This window comes from Primulina huaijiensis, chromosome 16 (assembly GCF_012295235.1).
Source record: "Primulina huaijiensis isolate GDHJ02 chromosome 16, ASM1229523v2, whole genome shotgun sequence".
NCBI classification, from domain to species: Eukaryota; Viridiplantae; Streptophyta; class Magnoliopsida; order Lamiales; family Gesneriaceae; genus Primulina; species Primulina huaijiensis.
In genome coordinates, this window is record NC_133321.1 from 947,790 (window position 1) to 968,269 (window position 20,480).

Consider the following 20,480-nt stretch of genomic DNA (forward strand, 5'->3'; position numbering starts at 1 on the left):
ATTCCGCTGGACTCGCTAACCCTCCTCCGCGAGTACACAATCCGCAATTCTCTCGACAGAATCGTCCGCGTCAACGATGAATTTCGCTTCGGCTCGGACTACTCCTTCCCCGTCACGATCGAGACCGCATACCGCTCCAAGCACGTGCAATCAACCCGCCGCTACACTCTTGAAACCCTAATTCACTTCATGACCAATCACGACCTGAATCACACCGATTACTTGAAGCACTCGCGATCTCTCCGCATCCCCGCCGTCACTCTCCCTGATCGCAAAACGGTTATTGATTATCTTACTGGAAAAATCCAATCTTCCGATTCGATTGTCCCCCTTGATTTCCCTAACATTCCTCAAATCCCATCCTTGAACAATGTGGAGCGTAATCTGCAGTATTATTCAAACGACTTGGCGATTCAGGGGGATTTAACGAGCGAGAAGAGCTTGATTGTGTTGATTAGAGCGAAGGAGAGATCAATTAAGGATAGGGAGGCAATGCTGGTATTTAAAACTCGAGATTTTTATATTGTCCTGGCTTCTGCTATGAAACGAGACGAGGAGAAGCAATGTATAGAGTAATAGAGGCGTTGCAGAGGAAAGATAACAGAGTTGCTAAGAATAGAATTGAGAGTAGGGTGTTTGAACTGGGGGAGGACGCTACGAAGATGCGCAAGATTGGGAAGGCGTGCCGATTATTTTGGTCCCAATCGCATTTTCGACCCTGATTACGATTTATTATGTTAAGGACTTCTTGGAGGATGGGGTGTTTATTCCCTCGGATGATAAGGTTAAGCAGAGGAAAGGGGGGAAGCCCGAGTGCGTGACAGTGCAGAAGAAGTTTAGTAGGGATCGGGTGGTAACAGCTTATGAGGTGAGAGATAAGCCATCTGCACTGAAAAGCGATGATTGGGATCGTGTGGTCGCAGTGTTTGTGCTTGGAAAGGAGTGGCAGTCCAAGGACTGACCATTTAAGGACCATGTTGAGATCTTTAGCAAGAGTAAGTTTTATGTCGTAGATAATAAATTTTCGCGCTTGAATTGGTTAAATTTGAATTTGATGCCAAATGACACATGTTAGCTGCTTTATGCGGTATCAGTATATTTTCTCTCTTGAATTGGTTAAATTTGAATTTGATGCCAAATACCACTTGTTAGCTGATTTCCGAGCTTTATGCATTTGTATTTATGTTGGAGTGATGGTTAATTTGCTGTCAATGTATGGGATTATTGAGTATCTAGTCGCACATCAAAATTATAATATTGATGTAATATTTGCAATTGCAAATGAACTCGAGCCCAAATTCTATTTAAATCTGCATCATTGCCACATATAGCGCAATTGCTTGGTATCTGTAGTTTAAATCAGGATGCTGGAAGCTTTTTAAACAAGTTTCAGAAATGTTTCTTGGTGTTGTATTTTCTCTTGGTGAGAAAATTAAATGCCTAGTTGGAATAGTCAATGTTGCCATATGCTGAAGCTCTCTTTTCAAGATGAAACATGAACGTGGAATAGAGCAGGAATTATAATTTGGTGTCTTTTTAACTGATGCTATCATCTCTCAAGAATTAGGACTAAAGTCATGTTTTCCTTGTGAACAATGTTGTCACCTTTTTGCTGGGGAATACAACATTTTTTAATTTATAATTTTATGCATTTTTGTCATTGCTTATACATCTGATAAATGCCAGGAATATGGCATTGGCATGACAAACTGCAATCTGTTCTTGGCTTGATATAATGTTTGATATTCACTGACCCTCTGAAAGTGAATGCAATAACAATTGGAGTTGCTTGTATTGCAATTGTTGGGTTTTACATTCGCTTTGAGGATGATAGCATAGAATCAGCAAACTCTGTCAAGCAGTGGAATGTGAAGATCATATCGATCAGTATTAGGAGTGTAACGAACCGAATTGAGCCGAATATGACGAAGATTTGAAGCCTAGAATTCAGCTCGAATTAGTTCCATTCGAGTTCAAGCTCGAGTTCGATTCGAAGTTCGAAAATTTTAAAAAATTTAGCTCGAATTCGGTTCGAATTAATGTTCGAGTTCGGTTCGAAAGATTCGAACATATTCGCGAACTATTCGAGCAATTGCTCGAAAATAAGTACTCGAAATGTATTTATTTGATATATAATTATATTATATTAATAAAATATTAAGGCTCGCAAGCAGCTCGCGAACTATCGAAAAAAATAATTTCGGCTCGAGTTCGAGTAAAAAAAAAAGATCGAACTTGTTCAAATTCGATAAGCTCGAATACGAATCAAATATTTTTCGAGTCGGCTCGAAAAACTCCCGAATCGGCTCGATTACTTTATTGTCAGTATTCTTGTATTTGGAACATGTTCCAATACTCCAACTATTAGTTGCTCCCACATGCATTTTTATTTCTTGTGGGCCTGTGGCTGAGTTTCTATTACATGATGTTGGTTCTACTGTGAGTATTACTTTATGACCAGATTAGCAAAAACTAGCGACACCAGGATAGAGCTGCGGCACTTGAGGTGTGGAACAAACTTGAAGAATTTATGCAATCTCGATCTCGTTAGGTTAAGCCAAAAGCTTCTTATGGTTTATAATTTCTCTGCATTTTTTCTTTCCGGTTTTGTAAATCTGCACATGATCAAGATATGACTTCATGTTCTAGCATGACACGTTTGTGTTGTATTTATGCTCAGGCCTCAGTTCCCATTTGTTTTTCTCAAAGAAAACATTAGCTTATCTTTTCATTTGCTTTCCTGTTTACTTGCAGTTGTCCAAGGCGAAACCCAAAGCTGAGAGACTGCTGTGGCCTGCTGAATGCTGGTAATCTGCCGTCTATTGGTTTGGAGAAGCTTTGTAGATACAGGTTTGTCTAGGTATATATGATATCTACATGTCTTTGACCGACATGATTGGAATAGAAAACATGCGAGGAGTTATCTTTTGCAACTTCAGGAGAATTTTTATGGATTATTACATTCTGGATTTGCCATCAAGTCTTTAGGCGAATTATCAATTTTAATAGCAATTTTTTAATATGCAAAAATAATCACTCTTTCTCGTAATGTGGCATAGATATCAATGATCTTTATTACAAAAAGGAGGCAACACCATACGAAGTCATACAGACAGACCCTCTGAAACAGGTCATAAATAAAACAAACAATTAAATGAATCGCTCTCATCCATTTGCTTAGAAGTATCTATTCTATAACACGTACGAAAGGTGGATGAGTTTGCGAAGAATCAGCGCAAGTTGAAAGCTGAAACATAAGATGCTATGAAGAGACAGAAAAATATGATACTAAGAGCCAGCTGGTTTGGTGAAGCTGCACTTGAAGAACCATCTCCGGGTCCGGGTGATGGCACCACTTTTGATCCTCCATCTGGATTATATTGAAGAAATATCCATCATTGGAAGTGAAGCATGGAAATGTTTTAGCCATATATCTATCTCTGTAAAGGTAGCGTCTTCGGCATATGTCGTTCGAGTGCAGGGCAAATCGATTTTCACAAGAACTAATGAGTTTTAAGGTGTCATATGGGAGAAAGAAACTGTTTACCTGAAGGTGTTTTTTGGCTAGGAGAATTCGGTGTGGAAGGAGAGTCGGATGGAGAAGCAGCTGCAAATTTTAAACGAAATCCGATTCAAGTACAATTGAAAGCCTCAATACTATGAAAATTCATCAAAATGTTCAGAAAACCAACATGCTTTAGCAAAATATTCAGATAATTTCTTTTCAAAAAGGGATGGATGTTGCTCATGCGATGATCCTTAGGGTGCAAATAAATGAGCTCAATTCATTTAGTTCAACCTTAATTATCGACTCCTATTGGTCAATATTTGAACATCGGCTCAAAGCAATTTTAAAATTCGAGCTCAAATACGAATCGAAACAGTGTGTTTGAGCTTTTTCGAGTTTGACAATTTCTAAAAGAATCCGATATTATTCCAAATAACTCAAAAATCTTGATAGCCTACTAGCTTGTCTCACCCCTAGGCTTACCATTGCATTTGCTGACAGGAGGAGTTTGAACACTGCAAGCCTTAGGCAAGGCAAGTGCCTGAGTTTGATTAATATTCAGTCCCATGTTTGATTCTCCGCCATTAAGCACTTGACACAAGCATTGTGGCTGCGAACCAACGACATTACGGAGCTGCGAGCAGCAGGAAACTGATGGGGTGGAGGAGTTGCCGGAGATGAAATTCAGGCAAGGTGACATGCTAATGATCACACTGGTACAATCATTCGATTGCGATGCGACATAGGACCAAAGCATGGCAACAAGAACCAAGGCTAAGCCCATTGAAACTTTGTGATCTGCCATTTGATTTGGTGATTGAAATTTTAGATGGAAATGGAGGTGGTTTTGAAGTTTGGTCTGAGGATTTTGGTTGTGTTACTAGGGTTTATATAAATGGGGTTTAGGGTTTCGGGTTTACAAGTCAAATTGAGAGTTTGGTTTTATGGGTTGCCTACTTCATATCAATAATATATTCTTGGATGTAAAAGGGTTTTTATTTTTCAAAAGTAACAGGTGTATATAGTTAACTAGAAATTAGGCTATGTGGACAAATGGAAAGTTAGTAATATATGGGTGACCTACTTATGTATATACTTAACTTCAATCATTGAATGTTGTTTTTGAAGCATAAATTTGAGTTAATAAAACATTTCAAGTTTCTTACACCATATAACAAGAAAAGGAGGAATATTTTGATCTTTTGTTTTGTTTTTTTAATAAAAAAATCAAGAATTCAAGACATATTCAAGAAGCAATAGGCATAAGCAAATTAGCAGCACCTTTATGAATGTACATTCCAAAAGGTTAGTTAAAATGAGTTGAGCCACAAAAACAACTTCTAACAAACCAACCTCTTATCCATAGCACCCTTTTACCCCAAAATCCTCAGCCTATAAAATCCAATCATCAATCTACAAAATCCAGTCATCAACATTATCACAATCATCAAATCCCAAAAAATTTTAAACACAATACAAACAAAGCCTTGGTTATCCCCAATGGCCCTCCAATTCTTGATCACATTCCTAGCAATAGCAACAATTGCATTGTTCCCAACCTCATCAGGGCAAACCATAAGTACTCCATGCACATCTTCAATGATCACATCTTTTATGCCTTGCGCAAACTTCATCACTAATGGTACTGTTAACTCGACTACCCCGCCTCCTGCTTGCTGCACTTCGCTCAGCTCCCTCATGAATAACGGGAAAGACTGTTTTTGCCAGATCGCGACCGGGAACGTTCCTTTCCAAATTCCAGTAAATCAAACTCTTGCAATTTCACTTCCACGTGCTTGTAACATGCCTGGTGTGTCTCTTCAATGCAAAGGTAAGAGATCTTTTTTTAAAAAAACTTAACTAAGAAATTATTAGTCAATTAAAGTTAGTTTGAAATATACTAACGTGTACAAAAAAAATTAAAATTTGCAGCCATTGGTGCTCCAGTTCCAGCTCCAGGTATATTACTATAGATTTGTCAAGAATTTACATTTCATTTTTTAACATAGCTTGTTACATAGTTTATTTAATATCATATAATAAATTATATGATTGGCAGGCCCTTCGGAAAATGATCAAATTACACTTCCACCAAATGCTGCTCCTTCTCCAAGTGTCAAAGGTATTAATAATCTTCTCTAGTGGTATAGATTCAATTAGAGCAATAAAAAAAAAACTTACCAGAAAAAATTATCCTGATAGATGCATCTGGTGCTGAGCCACTATCACCAAGATTGGCCCCAGAAGCCGAACCAACCATCCCGACTTCACCATCGCCGCCAACTACTACAGGAGGAGCTCCGGCAGGCAATACGGGCAGCCGGACAGGAGTGACACCATCAGCGGCGGTCCACTCGTTCGGTGCTTCTTCTCCTCTGCTTCTGGTGACTATGCTAGGAGCTGTTGCATTTAAATACTACTAGTCTACTATTTTGCATGATATTTATACTTGCCATTGTTTTGAAGAAATTTAATTATTCTTGAGGTTTTGTTTACATATGTAATTAAGTGATTTGATTTGTAATTCTTGCGTGTTGTGGTTAAATTATAAGAATTGTGTTATTCCTTTATTTATCATTTAGTTTTTGGCTTTATGCATGCAGATGTTTGCAGCGAATTATTTTACATGTATATAAAAAAATATATGAAATTTCATCAAGGAAAAAAATTACGATATTTATGTTCGATGACAGATGGATTTTGTATCACATAATCGAAAGCATAAATTTGGATTTTCATAAAAGAATGACGAACTTTATTACTACAAAAAGATCGGTAAAAAAAAATATTAGAAATGCGATTTTTCTTCACTTTTTGATTGAGTGGACCGTTAGCTAGAGAATCGAGAGTGAAAGAATATTGCTTGACAGATATGAGTTTATGTAATATCAGTAGTGTATGATAGTAAATTTGTGTTTTATCAGAATTAAGTGTTGTGTCAAATGTTACAACATTTAAGACAACACGCAGCGGAATATTAAAGTTTGTAACACAAATTGACTTCAAATAAATACGATGGACAAGATTAAATTTGCACAAATACTTGTGCGGTGCCTCAGGGCAAAAATTAATCACTAGAAAATCAAATCGTTTACAAAAATCAATTTCAATAGTGATTATGAATAAAATCAATTTCTTCAATATTTTGAGAAAATAAATGCTTTCTAAAACCAAATAACAAGAATAAAACTTATTCAAGAAAGCAAAAAAGTGAAGCCAAAAACTGAAGCAACAAAACGCGATCTTCAGCCAACACTTGCACGTGTGTTGTCTGAGATGTCTCCAACACTCAAGGCAACACGCAGTATCTCTGCACTCTTCAAAATAGCACGTCCCTTGGAGACTGTTTTTCTCTGAAATTCCACGACGTGCACAAGTGCGTGTATGTATGATCGAGAAGAGAGGAACCACACATCAATGTCCTTGATCTCCTATTTATAGACTTTTACTTTATCTCCACAAGGAAACCTATTGCACAAGGAAAGTAAATATTTAATTACAAACACACTCCTTTTAAACATTAATACCATATCTTATTAAATCATTATCATAAATATCATATCTAGAATATATTTGAATAATTATCTCATTATCTAGAAGCACAAAATCATATTAAATATTATATTCAATCAAATCAACAAGGAAAATATAATTTTAGGGAAATCATTTAAATTAAGAAATTAAAATTTCCCTACAATCTCTCTTTTTTTTGCCTTTCTGGACAAAATGAGAAAACCCATTTATGCTTGTTTTTAGCTCTAGTCATCTCCTCCTGAGTTAGAGAAATTTTCTCCCCCTGAATAAAACAAAGTTAGCACGGGTGTTGTTAGTTTTGTTGACCACACGTGAGACAACACCTGCACAATTTCATTAACAGTTCATTAAGCAAGTACATCAGGCGCAGAGAAAAACGGAAATCTTAATCAAACTGATAACTGATAGAGCAAAATAAAACAGCAAATAACAAACACAAAAAGAATCTCAACTATTAACCAAAACACTCAATTCCCATCATCCCTTTCATCATAAGCCTATTCCTCTTCAGATTCCTTGGTCCTAGATGGACCAGCTTCAGAGGGCGTTTGATCAGCACTATCTTCCCCTTTTTATCCTGGAAAGACACCTACCTCCAAACGTAGCTTGTCATTGGCCACAAGATCTTCATGATATGCAATGTCAGCCTTAGCTTGAAAGATCTTGATAAGGGCATGATCAATTTGAGCTTGAATTTTAGCTGTAGTGAACTTCACAAATCCATCTGTCGGTAGAGTAGAAGTGGAGCCTTGGGGAATTTCAGAAACAGGTGGTGCTATAGGAGACTCAGTCCAGGAAGATCGATCTTTCGATTTCCTTTGAAGAATGCAGGAGCAATCTTGAATGGTTCACCAATGTCAGACAGTTGCTCATCTATATCCCTAATAAAACCTTGTGAGACCAACAGTACATAGATCAGATTGGGAAATGGTAGCTTTGACGCCTTGAGTCCACCATCAGCATATTGAAGCTCTGTGTTGAACACAAGTTTCCCAAAGTTAAAGACTCCACCTGTTCCAATGGAGTATAGGACCAGTGCTTGGTGTCTGGTTACAACGGTGGTGTTGGTGGACGGTGACCAGTTGCGTATGGCAAACTTATGAAGCACAGAGTAAAACGATGTCAGATTGGCAGCCGATAGCCGCTGTGGATGAGCTGGAAATTGAGTAATGAGGCCCCCGATGAGTGTGGAAGTGACCACATGAATGTCAGGGGTAAGGCCATCTTCATTTTCGGTGGGTGTCTGGTAGTGCTCGTTGATGGCAGCTGTATTGCACTCATAGATCTTTCCTCGGACAAAGACCTTTCCATACTTAGCCGATCGTTCATCACCGACGCCAGGTGATAGAATGGCGTAAAATTCCAGTAATGGTTTGAGACTGTATGGTGTGGCGGCGGAGACTTTTGAATAGAGATGGCAGTTCTTGAGAAATGTGATCAGATTATGTCTTGCAAAAGCATCATTATCGACATTCTTTTTTTCGAGGAAGTCTCGATTCGCATACAAGTACCATTGTGCAACTGATTCTTCTGTGTAGAACTTGGTACTGAAAGTCGTGGTCAGATCATAGTCACTGAAATCAATGTTGTCCTCAGTGTTCTCAACATCTGGGACAACATCTGGAGGAGCAAGGGAGTCTTCATTGCTTGCATCAATAGAGGCAGTCCCCTCATCAGTAGCTCCCTCAGAATGGTGGGAGTGTGCATCCGAGTCTTCTCTGGTAGATTCTTCTATCATCTCAGGATCGAGCGTTGCATCCGGTGACTGAGCAGTGGATGCAGGGGCAGAGTGCTTGGCATTTTTCAAGGAGTCCATAAACTGGGCCAAAGATACTTCATCCTCATCAGAAGAGGATTGTGCCTGTGGTGCAGCTTGTGTGGCTTGATCAGAGGGGTGCGAGTCTTCCTTACCAGAAGACGAGGAGGGAGACTTAGCAGCAACCCGTGGTGCGGGCTTTTTGCGGGCGACTAACATGTAGTCCCCGTCATCTGAATCATCTCCTGAGGTTTTTGCTGGATCAATCAGAGACGGGCTAGTGGAGGGATGGCCCTTATAGCGGAATCGCTTCCCGGGTGTGAGATCAGGGTTATATCCAGCCTGTATTTTTGATCGTCTTACCGGCGGTCGTGGTGGTTCGCGAAACCTAAAAATAGGAGGGTTTTAGAGGTCGGCTGGATTCCCTGACTCTCCTGGGGCAATGAACGCCAACGGTTCTGGCGTTAGAATAGCAGGGATGACCTGTAGATTTGGAGCAGTGGGTGTTTCATCAGATGTTGCGGGAGTTGGGGCAACATCCTCCGCATGACCCATCTCACTTCAAATGTCATGTGGATCGTAACCCTTTCCTGTATTTGATAGAGTTTATATTGCGAGTGAAAAAAAAAATTAAGAATGCAGAAACCAGAGAGAAATTGCATGAGGAGGACACGATATCTTGAAGGACTATTACTCAGATAATGATGAGTGAGGCGTTGTGAATCAAGGAGATAAACATGAAAGCACAGTGCAACGGTAACAAAAATTCAGTAACTGATTTAATCTAATGGTAAAAAAATGAAATGGAAAAATTTACTTAGCATCTTCTTGCAGTTACTGAGATAATTTCACTCAATTTTATTTCAAAATAATTTCAAGAATTAAACCCACATCAAATTTACACCACTGAACCATCAAAGATCACACATTTTCAATTTCTCGTAAAATCAGGATTTTCATTGAAGTTTCTTTGTCAAGATACTCATGTCCTCGTGATACAACAATATTCACAATGTTATGTTTATGCTTGGCCTATTTATGCCTAATAACAGAATGTAGCAGAATCAGAAACATAAAGGCAAATATGAAATATGTTTACAGATGAAGTGTTGTCACAAATGTTGGCAAAATCTTCTGACAACACGCACAATTCCTGAAAAACAATTTTAATTTTTCTTCACAATTTGTAAAAACAAAAAAAATTTCTAAACATAGAAGTGGTAGCTCCCACACTAGAAGAACGGTCTTCATTGGACTCTTCAAGGTAGATTTTCTAACTTTTTCTATTTCTTTGTTAATTTTAGAAGGGGTAGCTCCCACACTGAAAGTGCAGCCTTCATTGGGCTCTTTTAGGTAGCTTTTTCCATCTTTCCTTCTAACAGAAACCCAAATTTTTATTCATTTTTTCTTAGGTTACTTGTCACATTTGTTAGAGTCAAGTGACCCTTCTTCAAATCATTTGTGAGTTAGTTCATATGTATATGTGTGAGGAATTAAAATATAACACAGAATTGTAAGTGCATCAGAAAACTATGCAACATAGTTCAACACAACATATCACAGTATGAATGTAATGCATAATGCCTAAATCCTAAAAATGCACATGCATGTTAGGTGTTGTCTGAGATGTTGTAACATTTGAGACAACATCTGTGAAAGTTTAGGTAGAACACATGCCGAGAGATTTTCTAAGGTTGGAGAATCTGTGGAGCCCTTAAATCCTAATCGTTATTACAATACAATTCATATTAGGGTTAATTCATTACAGCGGAAAACGAGTTTAAATTTCTTTACAATGAACGCAAAACATGTCAACTCTAATTATAATACTAAAAATAGTATATAATATAGTCTCGTCTTAACATGTTACAATATAAAACAAGCCCACACATAATCCAGATCAAATACATACAAAAAACTCATCTCTTCGGGACATACCCCGGTATATAGATACATATACATATATACTGGGAAAGACCACGAACCCTCAAATCAACCATGACTCCCTCCAGAAGTACCATCTCCGGTCTCCTGATATCCTGGAGTACCTTTCATTGTCCACGTACAAAGACAACAACAGCCCCATCTGGGGTGAGCAAAGCTCAGTCTGAAGCAACCACAATATATACCACAGATATCTAAACAATGATATATGATATGCAATGCATGTATGTCGTGGAGGTATCAGGTCAAATGCCCATCCACTGAGCACATGTCAGAGTCAATCGAATCGCTATCAAATCAATGCTCGAGCTGGCACACCGGCCTCAATCAGGGATACTCTTATGATAGCGTCGACAAAGCGCCATCAAATCCCAAATCATCGGGGCCACAAATGGCTATGCTTTAAGGGTCATGTAATACCAAACATAGCATTGTGTTCACAAACTCCAGAATCAAATCAAATCATATCAGGATACCAAGGATCATAGCTCAACGTGCATGTCATGTATGCCACATCAACTCAACACATAAGACATATAGACATGTAATTTCAATCCAATCAATCAAACATATATCATATAATACAGATACCTGTCGTATGTTACACGGTCGCAACATACCTCAATTCTTCGTTCCAGTCGATGTAGCTTTAAGATTTCAGAATAGAAACTCTATCTACATCAATAACACATTCTTTTCAATCCATAACATCATTCAAAGTCAACAATATAAGTTTCAAATATCTTTTGAAACTTCAAAAATTCATATCAAATTCAAATCATAGCATAATTCAATTCCGACTTCAAAACTTAGTTTCTTGTCGGTTATTCTACCGCATATATTTATCAGAATTAATAATAACTGAAAAATAATTCTTCAATCTCAATCCAACGATTAAATTCTCTAATTATAATAACTTGGGAAAAATTCAAAATAACATCACTATAATCTTCTCTTCTTCGTTAAAATCATACACTATTCAACAATCTTCAATTTTTGTATGATTTAACAATTTATCGGATTTATTCCAAAAATCGACGAATTTCAAACATCACCAAAAATATAAAATTTATATCTCAAATCGAAGACCTCGTGTCAACGATTCCAGAACTGAAATCGGTTCGTCGATTGGATAAACCGATAAGTCACACGATCGAAAAGAAAAATCGAAACTCTATTTCCTCTTGCCTCTGTTAAAACTTTCGGTGAATGAATTCATTTCATTCACGGAAGTTTGAAATTTATCCTCTTTCTTTTTCTTTTAAATTTTTTTTATTTTTTTAAATATTATATTATATTATATTATATTAATAATAATATAATATATAACATTTAACATTTTAACGTCGGTATATCCCTTTGGACCAGTCAAACGATCAAATTTTCCAAAACTCAAAACATAAAACTTCTATATCTTTGAGTTTTCTACGGTATGTCCAAATTTCAAATCATTTGGAGTTCATATGACCAAGATATATCACTAATTACCATTTTGTTCTTAAAATTAATTTATTATTTTTCAACTTATTTATGAAAATGCCATCAAAATAAATTGAATATTTTTCAACTTATTTACAAAAATGTCATCTATACTATTTTATTTTCGGAGTCTCACAGAATCTCTCAAAATCTAATGCTTTTGTGAATATATCAGCCAGTTGATTATTTGTACTAACAAATTTAATTCGAATCAATCCTTTTTATACTAAATCTCGAATAAAGTGGTGTCTAATGTCAATGTGTTTAGTTCGAGAGTGTTGTACTGGATTTTTTGAAATCTTTATTGCACTCGAATTATCACAGTACACAATTAAAGATTTACTCTTAAGTCCATAGTCTTCTATCATTTGGTTTATTTATAAGAGTTGAGAACAACAACTTCCAGCTGCCACATATTCAGATTCAGCAGTTGAAAGTGACACACAATTTTGTTTCCTACTATGCTTGAGATCAAATTATTGCCAAGATAAAAGTAACCTCTAGAAGTATTCTTCCTATCATCTAAGTCACCACCCCAGTCAGCATCAGAAAAACCTACTAAATTGCAGTTAGTTTCTCGAGTGTATCATAATCCTAGATCAATTGTTCCAGCTATTTAACGTAGAATACGCTTAACAGCTTTTAAATGGGAGATTTTAGGATTGGTTTGGTATCTAGTTAACAATAATACACTAAACATGATGTCAGGTCGATTGGCTGTCAAGTACGGGAGGCTTCCTATGATGCTGCGGTATAAGGTGTTGTCAACATTTTCGGCAGCATCTTCTTTGCACAATTTTTCACTCGAGTCTATAGGAGTTCTCATGTGTTTGGTGTTTTCATTTTCAAATTTCTTAATTAAGTTCTTAGCATACTTACTTGTTACAAAAAGATGCCATCATGCATTTGTTTAATTTGCAATCCAAGAAAATAACTCAACTCACCAACCATGTTCATTTCAAAGGTAGTGACATGCACTCAACAAAATCATCAGTATGCCTTTTAAATGAAAAACCAAAGATTATATTATCAACATCGACTTGACAAATAAGAATTTCACATTTGGATTTATGAATAAACAGAGTTTTGTCTACCTCATCTCGTTTGAAGCAAATTTCAAGTAAATACTCTGCCAATCTCTCATATCACGCCCGTGGTGCTTGCTTCAAACCATAAAGTGTCTTTTTCAATTTGTAGACATGATCCAAATGATGTGGATCCTCAAAACCCTTAGGTTGTCTAACATACACTTCTTCACTCAAAATCCCATTTCAAAACGCACTTTTGACATCCATTTGAAAAAGTTTGATTTTCACGTAGCATGCAATGGTAGCAATAGTCGAACTGACTCAATACGGGCTACAGGTGCAAAGGTCTCATCGAAGTCAATCCCCTCAACCTGTGTGTACCCTTGAGCAACCAACCTTGCTTTGTTTCGGATGATGTTTCCCGACTCATAAGTTTTGTTTTTGTGGAACCAAGAACCACACATCATTTCGAACAAATTGCTCAAGCTCCTCATGCATTGCATTAACCCAAAATTCATCTTTTAAAGCCTCATCAATATTTTTGGGTTCAAAATTGGATAGAAAATAGGAAAATATTACCTGTGAGTACGTGGAGCTTATGCATATAAGTCCAGCCATTTTTCGGTAATCCACATTTTCTTTCTTTCAACTTTGGACATCTTCGCGCATATTTTCGATTATTTGAGATGATGGATAGTTTTTATGGATTTTACTTGAAATATTCTATCCATCATCTACTGCATCATCATCGATGTTCGTTTCATTTTCAGATTGAGTGACTTCGGTGTCATGTGTTGTGCTGGATGTTGCAACATCTGGGGAAACACCTACATTTTCCAATGCGATTGGAATTTCCAGAAACTCATCCACATCATCTTCAGCTGTTTTTTTGTGTGATCTACACAGTCATTAAAAACAACATTAATAGATTTCATAATAGTCCGAGTTCTTAAATTAAACATGCGATAGGCTCGAATATTAGTGGCATGTCCCAAAAATAAACACTTATCACTCTTTGAATCAAACTTTTCAAGTTGATCCCTGTCATTCAAAGTATAACAAACACAACCAAAAAAAATGAAAGTATTTAAGATTAGGCTTCTTTTCCATGATTATTTCATAAGAAGTAATGGTTGAACCATTTCTCAAATACACCCTATTCGAAATATGGCACGTTGTATTAAGTGTTTCTGCCCAAAAACGCTTTAAGATATTCTTGCAACGTCTTGTTCTTGCGTTCGACAATGCCATTTTTCTGTGGGGTTTTTGGTGCTGAAAATTCATGTGAAATTCCTTTCCTGTCACAAAAAGATGAGAGTGAAGAGTTTTCAAATTCTTTACCATGATCAGTCCTGATCCTTCTCACCTTTAAGTTATGGAAGTTTGTAATTCTTGTGACTAACTGTTTAAAAATATCAAAAGTGTCCGACTTTTCCCTAATAAAGTTTATCCAGGAAAACTGTGACAATTCATCGACACACACGAAAAAATACTTCTTACCTCCAAAGCTTTCAACTTCCGTAGGACCCATAAGATCCATGTGGAATAACTCCATACAACGTGTTGTCCCAGATGATGGCAACACTGGGTGTGACACATGAGTCTGCTTACCCTTTTGACAATCTCCGCACACATATGGTATTCCAGATGAAAGATTAGGCATACCTCGTACTGCATCGTACTTACCCAAGTTCTTCAGGGTTTTGAAGTTTACATGACCGAGTTTTTGATGCCAAAGGTCAAGTTCACTGATTTGTGCATGTTTGCACGAAAGTTCTTCATCTATTTGATAGCAGTTGTCCAAAGACCTTGTACCTGTTATAATGCATATGTTAGATTCATCGAAAACTTCACAGGTATGTTTATCAAACTTGACATGCAAATTATCATCACACAATTGGCTTATGCTTATCAAATTTGAATTTAATCCTTCGACATGAAGCACATTGTGGAGCTTTGGTAATCCTTCAACATTTAATGTTCCATTTCCAATAATCCTTCCTTTAGATCCCCCTCCATAGGTTACTCTATTGCCTTTTTGTTCAACATAATCAATGAGATGTTCTCGTGATCCTATCATATGGCATGAGCTTCCACTATTAAAGTACCAATGACCTGCAGTGTTAGTTTTCAATGAAGTATAGAGAACATTACAGTGATTTTTTATCTTTGGTACCCAAATTTGTCTTATTGTAGGTTGGCGGTTGGAGGTGTTGCGGGAAATGTTGGGCAACATTCGGGGCAACATCTGGCTTGTCTTTCGATTCATGCGGTCATCCTTGAGTTTAAAACAATATGGCCTGATATGACCAGGCTTAAAGCGGTAATGACATACATACCTGCGTTTTCTTTTCTTAAGAACAGGTGCAGCAGGTTGTCTTTTTGGAGGCTTTCTTTTGATCGATGTGGATTGTGACTATGAGGATGTGTCACTTTTTCCTTTCACAAAGACCGTTGATTTTGAAGATTCACCAATTTTAAACACACTGTCTTTGAATCCTAAGCCCATCTTATCCTCTTCCAATCAAAAGTATGGATTCAAGCTTGGATGTGCTCGAATTAAACTTGGATAAAGCCTCGGTTGCCTTTTGAAGCTCATTCTTTGTCTTTCCTAGTTCCAGATTCTTCTTGCTCAAGATTAATTCAAGTTTGGCAACCACGGCTTTTAGTTCGGTGTTTTCCTTCATGAGAGTTGAGTTAAGCTTTTTTTTGGTCCAATCGGCATACAACTCCTCATAAAGCTTTTGCACACTCTCAAGAGTGATTTCTTCTTCATCAACTTCCAAATCATCATCTGTACTCGGATTTTCAGAGGATGTAGATTTTAAACAAACTGATTTTGCGCATGTGTTGCGTCCAGGTGTCGCAACACCTAAGGCAACACCTAAAAGATTTACTTGCAGCCAACATTTTTCTGTTAACAGAGCAGTCAAGGAGGTGTGATCAGCTTCTTCATTGGATTTCTCCTCCTCATCAGATTCTTCATCGCTTAGGGAGACATTATAACCCTTGTTCTTTCGTAACCTGTTAGCACATTCGTTGGCATAGTGGCCAAATCCATTGCACTCTCTACACTGCACCGAGTCATACCTTTTCGAATTAAACTGACCCTTGCCTTCGTTCCTTGGTCAAAACTGGGTTTGAACAGGAAACTTTTTGGTCTTTCAGGTGCTGGTAGATGGGGAAATTTAGACGTTTGTGCATCCTTCTTCTTATCTCTGATTCTCTTCAAGTAATCCCCGAATTTCTTTGTGATATAGGCGATGGAGTCCTTACAAAGGTATGAATCATTAACTTCTTGAGATATTTGAAGGAGTTCATTGAAGGAGTCATTCGAGACTTGGAATGCAATAGTCTTTTCCTTGTCCTTTTTCTTCATATCTATGTTTAATTCGAAGGTGCGAAGTGAACTTATCAATTCTTCCAGTGCCAATAGAGTTGTATCATTTGCTTCATCAATTGCACAAATTTTTATGTTAAATCTCTCAGGTAGGGATTGTAGAACTTTGCTGAGCAACCTTTCATTTGATATGGGATCACCTAGATTGAAGGCTTAATTCTCAATCTCCCTGAGACGTCGATCATAGTCTGTTATAGTTTCGGTTTCTTCCTTTCTCAGATTCTCGAACTTTGAGGCGAGCATTCTCAACTTTGTCCTCCTTACACTTTCCGAGCCTTCACAATGCTTTTGAAGAATTTCCCAAGCATCCTTGGCAGAAGTGCAGTTCATAATCAAGCTGAACATGCTCATGTCAACTGAAAAGAAGATCACATTCAATGCTTTTGAGTTGTAATTCGAAACCTGCACTTCGTCGGTAGTCCAATCACTTTCTGATTTAATCAGGCTGTCACCATCTTCGTCTACCCTTTTCGGTGGAGTCCATCCATTGATGACACGCTGCCATGCTTGTTCATCGATGGATTTTATGTAATACCTGATTTTGACCTTCCATAGGCTGTAGTTGGTTCCATCTACGATTGGTTGTCGAAGTGCCGCGTTTGCAAGGGATGTATCCATTTAATTAATTCTGTAAAAAAAAAACAAGAATTAACACTTAGTATATCAAGAGGAAGCTCTGATACCACTTGAAGGAATATTGCTTGACAGATATGAGTTTATGTAATACCAATAGTGTAGGATAGTAAATTTGTGTTTTATCAGAATTAAGTGTTGTGTCAAATGTTACAACATTTAAGACAACATGCAGCTGAATATTGTCAAATGTTACAACATTTAAGACAACATGCAGCGGAATATTAAAGTTCGTAACAAAAATTGACTTTAAATAAATACGATGGACAAGATTAAATATGCACAAGTATAAATACTTGTGCGGTGTCTCAAGGAAAAAATTAATCACTAAAAAACCAAATCGTTTACAAAAATCAATACCAATAGTGATTATGACTAAAATTAATTTTCTCAATATTTTGAGAAAATAAATGCTTTCTAAAACCAAATAACCAGAATAAAACTTATTCAAGAAAGCAAAAAAACTGGAGCAACAAAACGCGATCTTCAGCCAACACTTGCACGTGTGTTGTCTGAGATGTCTCCAACACTCAAGGCAACACGCAGTATCTGCACTCTTCAAAACAGCACGTCCCTTGAAGACTGTTTTTCTCTGAAATTGCACGACGTGCACGAGTGCGTGTATGTATGATCGAAAAGAGAGGAACCGCGCATCAATGTCCTTGATCTTCTATTTATAGACTTTTACTTTATCTCCACAAGGAAACCTATTGCACAAGGAAATTATGAATTTAATTATAAACAAACTCCTTTCAAACATTAATACCATATCTTATTAAATCATTATCATAAATATCATATCTAGAATATATTTGCATAATTATCTCATTATCTAGAAAGACAAAATCATATTAAATATTATACTCAATCAAATCAACAAGGAAAAGATAATTTTAAGAAAATCATTTAAATTAAGAAATTAAAATTTTCCTTTAGAGAGCTTTGGTAGTTCTCACAAGAGAAGGGACGAGGCTAAAGATCAACCGTAAATTCTCTTAAAATTAGTGTTCAAACCCTGTAGTGGTAAATTTGGGGTAATTAACAAAAAAATTTTCGTCAAATATTTTTTTTAAAAAAATAATTTTCTCGATATATTTGAAAATCCCTATAATTTTTTTAGGGATGTACATACAAAATCCCTATAATTTTTTTTTAAAAAAATTTCGACATATTTTTTAATCAATTTGTATCAAATAAAAATGATGTACATACAATTGATTTTGAGTTTGAATATAATCTAGATGAGTTATTGGAGAAATGTGAAGATGAAAGATATTTAAGTTAAAAAAATATGGAGCATATGTTTAGATTATTTATTGTACAAATTAAATTATTTCTTGGTAGAAATGTGTAGATAAAACAAATTATTTAAATTTTTTTCCTGAAAAATTTGTAATCTGGTTACCGACCTAATTAACCTTTTTTTAAATCGGTTTAGTTTATTCAGTTTTCACAAAGTTCGGTTCGGTTTCATAAAAAATTCAGTTCGGTTCAATTTAATAATCACTATTGTGATTTTTTTTATTGTTAGGTGAGAGTGAAGAAATCGATTCGAGATGCATTTGAACGAGTTCGACTCTCTAAAGTCGCGCGCAAGGAGAAGAAACAATTCACATTTTTTAAGTGAAGATAAGAACTTGTTTTTTTCTACTTCTTATTGAGTATTTATGAGGTTAGATCATAATTGCTCGTGTTCCCCTCTACTTTCGTACTTGAATATATGTAATTGTTATTTAATTTTAACACATATAATACCTCATATTCGACTCATTATACCAGAAGTTCTATATTTTGTACCAGGAATCTTGTTAAAAAATAATTATTTGGTAGATACAAATAACAATAATAATTATATCGGTTCTTATTAAATATATGAAAGGTTGGATCAACAACATCATAACTCTTGATTAAAATATAATTATCCTTGCGCCTCCCTGACGAGTGTTTGTGACTCAGGTGATGCCCCACAAAGTTAACTGTATACTATCTACGTGGATCCGTTTACTAGCTAGGTGTCCAATTTACCAACCAGTCGGATCTTACATCTCCAGTCTATGCCATAAGTTTATTTTAGCTGCATCAGCTTCGCTCCGTCTGTGGGAACGCCAGTCACTTCATCATTCCAGGATGCACACTCTCACAATGTTAGGGGTGAGGGACACCCGCCTCTTAATCCTTCGTAGTCAAAGACATCTGAAAAATATTGCCAAGGTTTACTGCAACCTCTTAAGCATCAAGGTTTACTGCAACCCCCGCACTTGATGAAGGAAAATCCTAAGCGTTAGACATCTGAAAAATATTGCAGCTTCCATAAAGATAAAGGTCATTCCACTGAGGATTGCTTCAGCATTCGGACCCAAGCATAAGGAGGAGAACACACCTAGCGAAAGCATAATATTTGTTATAACCAAGGGCCCACTTGCGTTGATTCAAACAAGGCAAGAAAAAATCTCACGTGTGCTGCTAGAGGCGATCTAACTTCATCACACTTAATCATTGCTTAGTCAATTAATAAGATATCAATAACAGATGAGGATATGTTTTTTGAGAAAGAGGACTTGGGAGCCTCTCGAAAAGGACACAATGATGCCTTAATCATTTGTGCCACGATTTCTAACTTTGGGTAAATAAAATATTGGTAGATTAAGGAAGCTCGACAGATATCATCTTTCACGAGGATTCCAAATATTGGGTCTGAGCAATGCTCAATTAAAACAGGTGAAAACACCTCTCGTCTAGGGGTGGGCATAGTTTGGTTAAAACCGAAATAACCGACCGGACCAAAAAATTGGGTTTAAATGGTTTGGTTTTATTGGTTTTTTTGGCCAGTTACGGTTTCAAAATTAAAGAAATTCAGTTTTACAGTTCGGTTTACGGTTTTGATCTCCAGAAAACCTAAATAACTGAACCGACCATATTATATTTAACTATAGGGCTTTTTGTAAAAAGGGCTAATAAAAGAGCCTTAGTCATGTGACAAGTCCAATATTGACTACTGACTAATCCTCTCGTCTGGGAGTTAGGGTTGAATTTAGTCATCACTCATCTCTATACATCTATACCTCTATCAGCCGTTTTCTTTTCTTCCTCATATGAATTTACGCACTCCATTCTGTGCTTCAAATTTCAATCTTTATAGCCCGTGTTACTTCAATAACTTATCACTTTGTTTTTCTTTTGGATGATTCATTAATCATT

The 20,480-nt window shown here is 36.6% G+C and overlaps 3 protein-coding genes and 1 pseudogene across 3 annotated transcripts; 2 read left to right on the forward strand and 2 right to left on the reverse strand.

Moving 5' to 3' along the window:
• Positions 1 to 3,013, forward strand: LOC140961688 (protein CDC73 homolog; annotated as a pseudogene).
• A 50-nt stretch (positions 3,014 to 3,063) lies between these two features.
• On the reverse strand, positions 3,064 to 4,566 carry LOC140961939 (non-specific lipid transfer protein GPI-anchored 15-like). The gene is made up of 3 exons (XM_073420736.1): positions 3,992 to 4,566; positions 3,548 to 3,607; positions 3,064 to 3,370 (listed from the first exon to the last, which is right to left on the reverse strand). The coding sequence occupies exons 1-3, from the start codon at positions 4,311 to 4,313 to the stop codon at positions 3,231 to 3,233; spliced, it is 522 nt and encodes a 173-aa protein (XP_073276837.1). The 5' UTR covers positions 4,314 to 4,566; the 3' UTR covers positions 3,064 to 3,230.
• Positions 4,567 to 4,900: 334 nt separating this feature from the next.
• Positions 4,901 to 6,085, forward strand: LOC140961938 (non-specific lipid transfer protein GPI-anchored 20-like). The gene is made up of 4 exons (XM_073420735.1): positions 4,901 to 5,339; positions 5,441 to 5,467; positions 5,568 to 5,630; positions 5,711 to 6,085. The coding sequence occupies exons 1-4, from the start codon at positions 5,009 to 5,011 to the stop codon at positions 5,929 to 5,931; spliced, it is 642 nt and encodes a 213-aa protein (XP_073276836.1). The 5' UTR covers positions 4,901 to 5,008; the 3' UTR covers positions 5,932 to 6,085.
• Positions 6,086 to 16,802: 10,717 nt separating this feature from the next.
• Positions 16,803 to 17,267, reverse strand: LOC140961689 (uncharacterized). Its single transcript, XM_073420351.1, has one exon. The coding sequence runs from the start codon at positions 17,265 to 17,267 to the stop codon at positions 16,803 to 16,805; it is 465 nt and encodes a 154-aa protein (XP_073276452.1).
• Positions 17,268 to 20,480: the final 3,213 nt, after the last annotated feature.

Coding starts and splice junctions, on each gene's coding strand:
- LOC140961939 (XM_073420736.1), bottom strand. CDS start 4,313: ATGGCAGATCACAAAGTTTCAATGGGCTTAGCCTTGGTTCTTGTTGCC. Junction 3,608..3,991: donor TCCTGTCAGCAAATGCAATG/GTAAGCCTAGGG, acceptor TAAAATTTGCAG/CTGCTTCTCCATCCGACTCT. Junction 3,371..3,547: donor TAGCCAAAAAACACCTTCAG/GTAAACAGTTTC, acceptor AATATAATCCAG/ATGGAGGATCAAAAGTGGTG.
- LOC140961938 (XM_073420735.1), top strand. CDS start 5,009: ATGGCCCTCCAATTCTTGATCACATTCCTAGCAATAGCAACAATTGCA. Junction 5,468..5,567: donor TGCTCCAGTTCCAGCTCCAG/GTATATTACTAT, acceptor TATGATTGGCAG/GCCCTTCGGAAAATGATCAA. Junction 5,631..5,710: donor TCCTTCTCCAAGTGTCAAAG/GTATTAATAATC, acceptor TTATCCTGATAG/ATGCATCTGGTGCTGAGCCA.
- LOC140961689 (XM_073420351.1), bottom strand. CDS start 17,267: ATGGATACATCCCTTGCAAACGCGGCACTTCGACAACCAATCGTAGAT.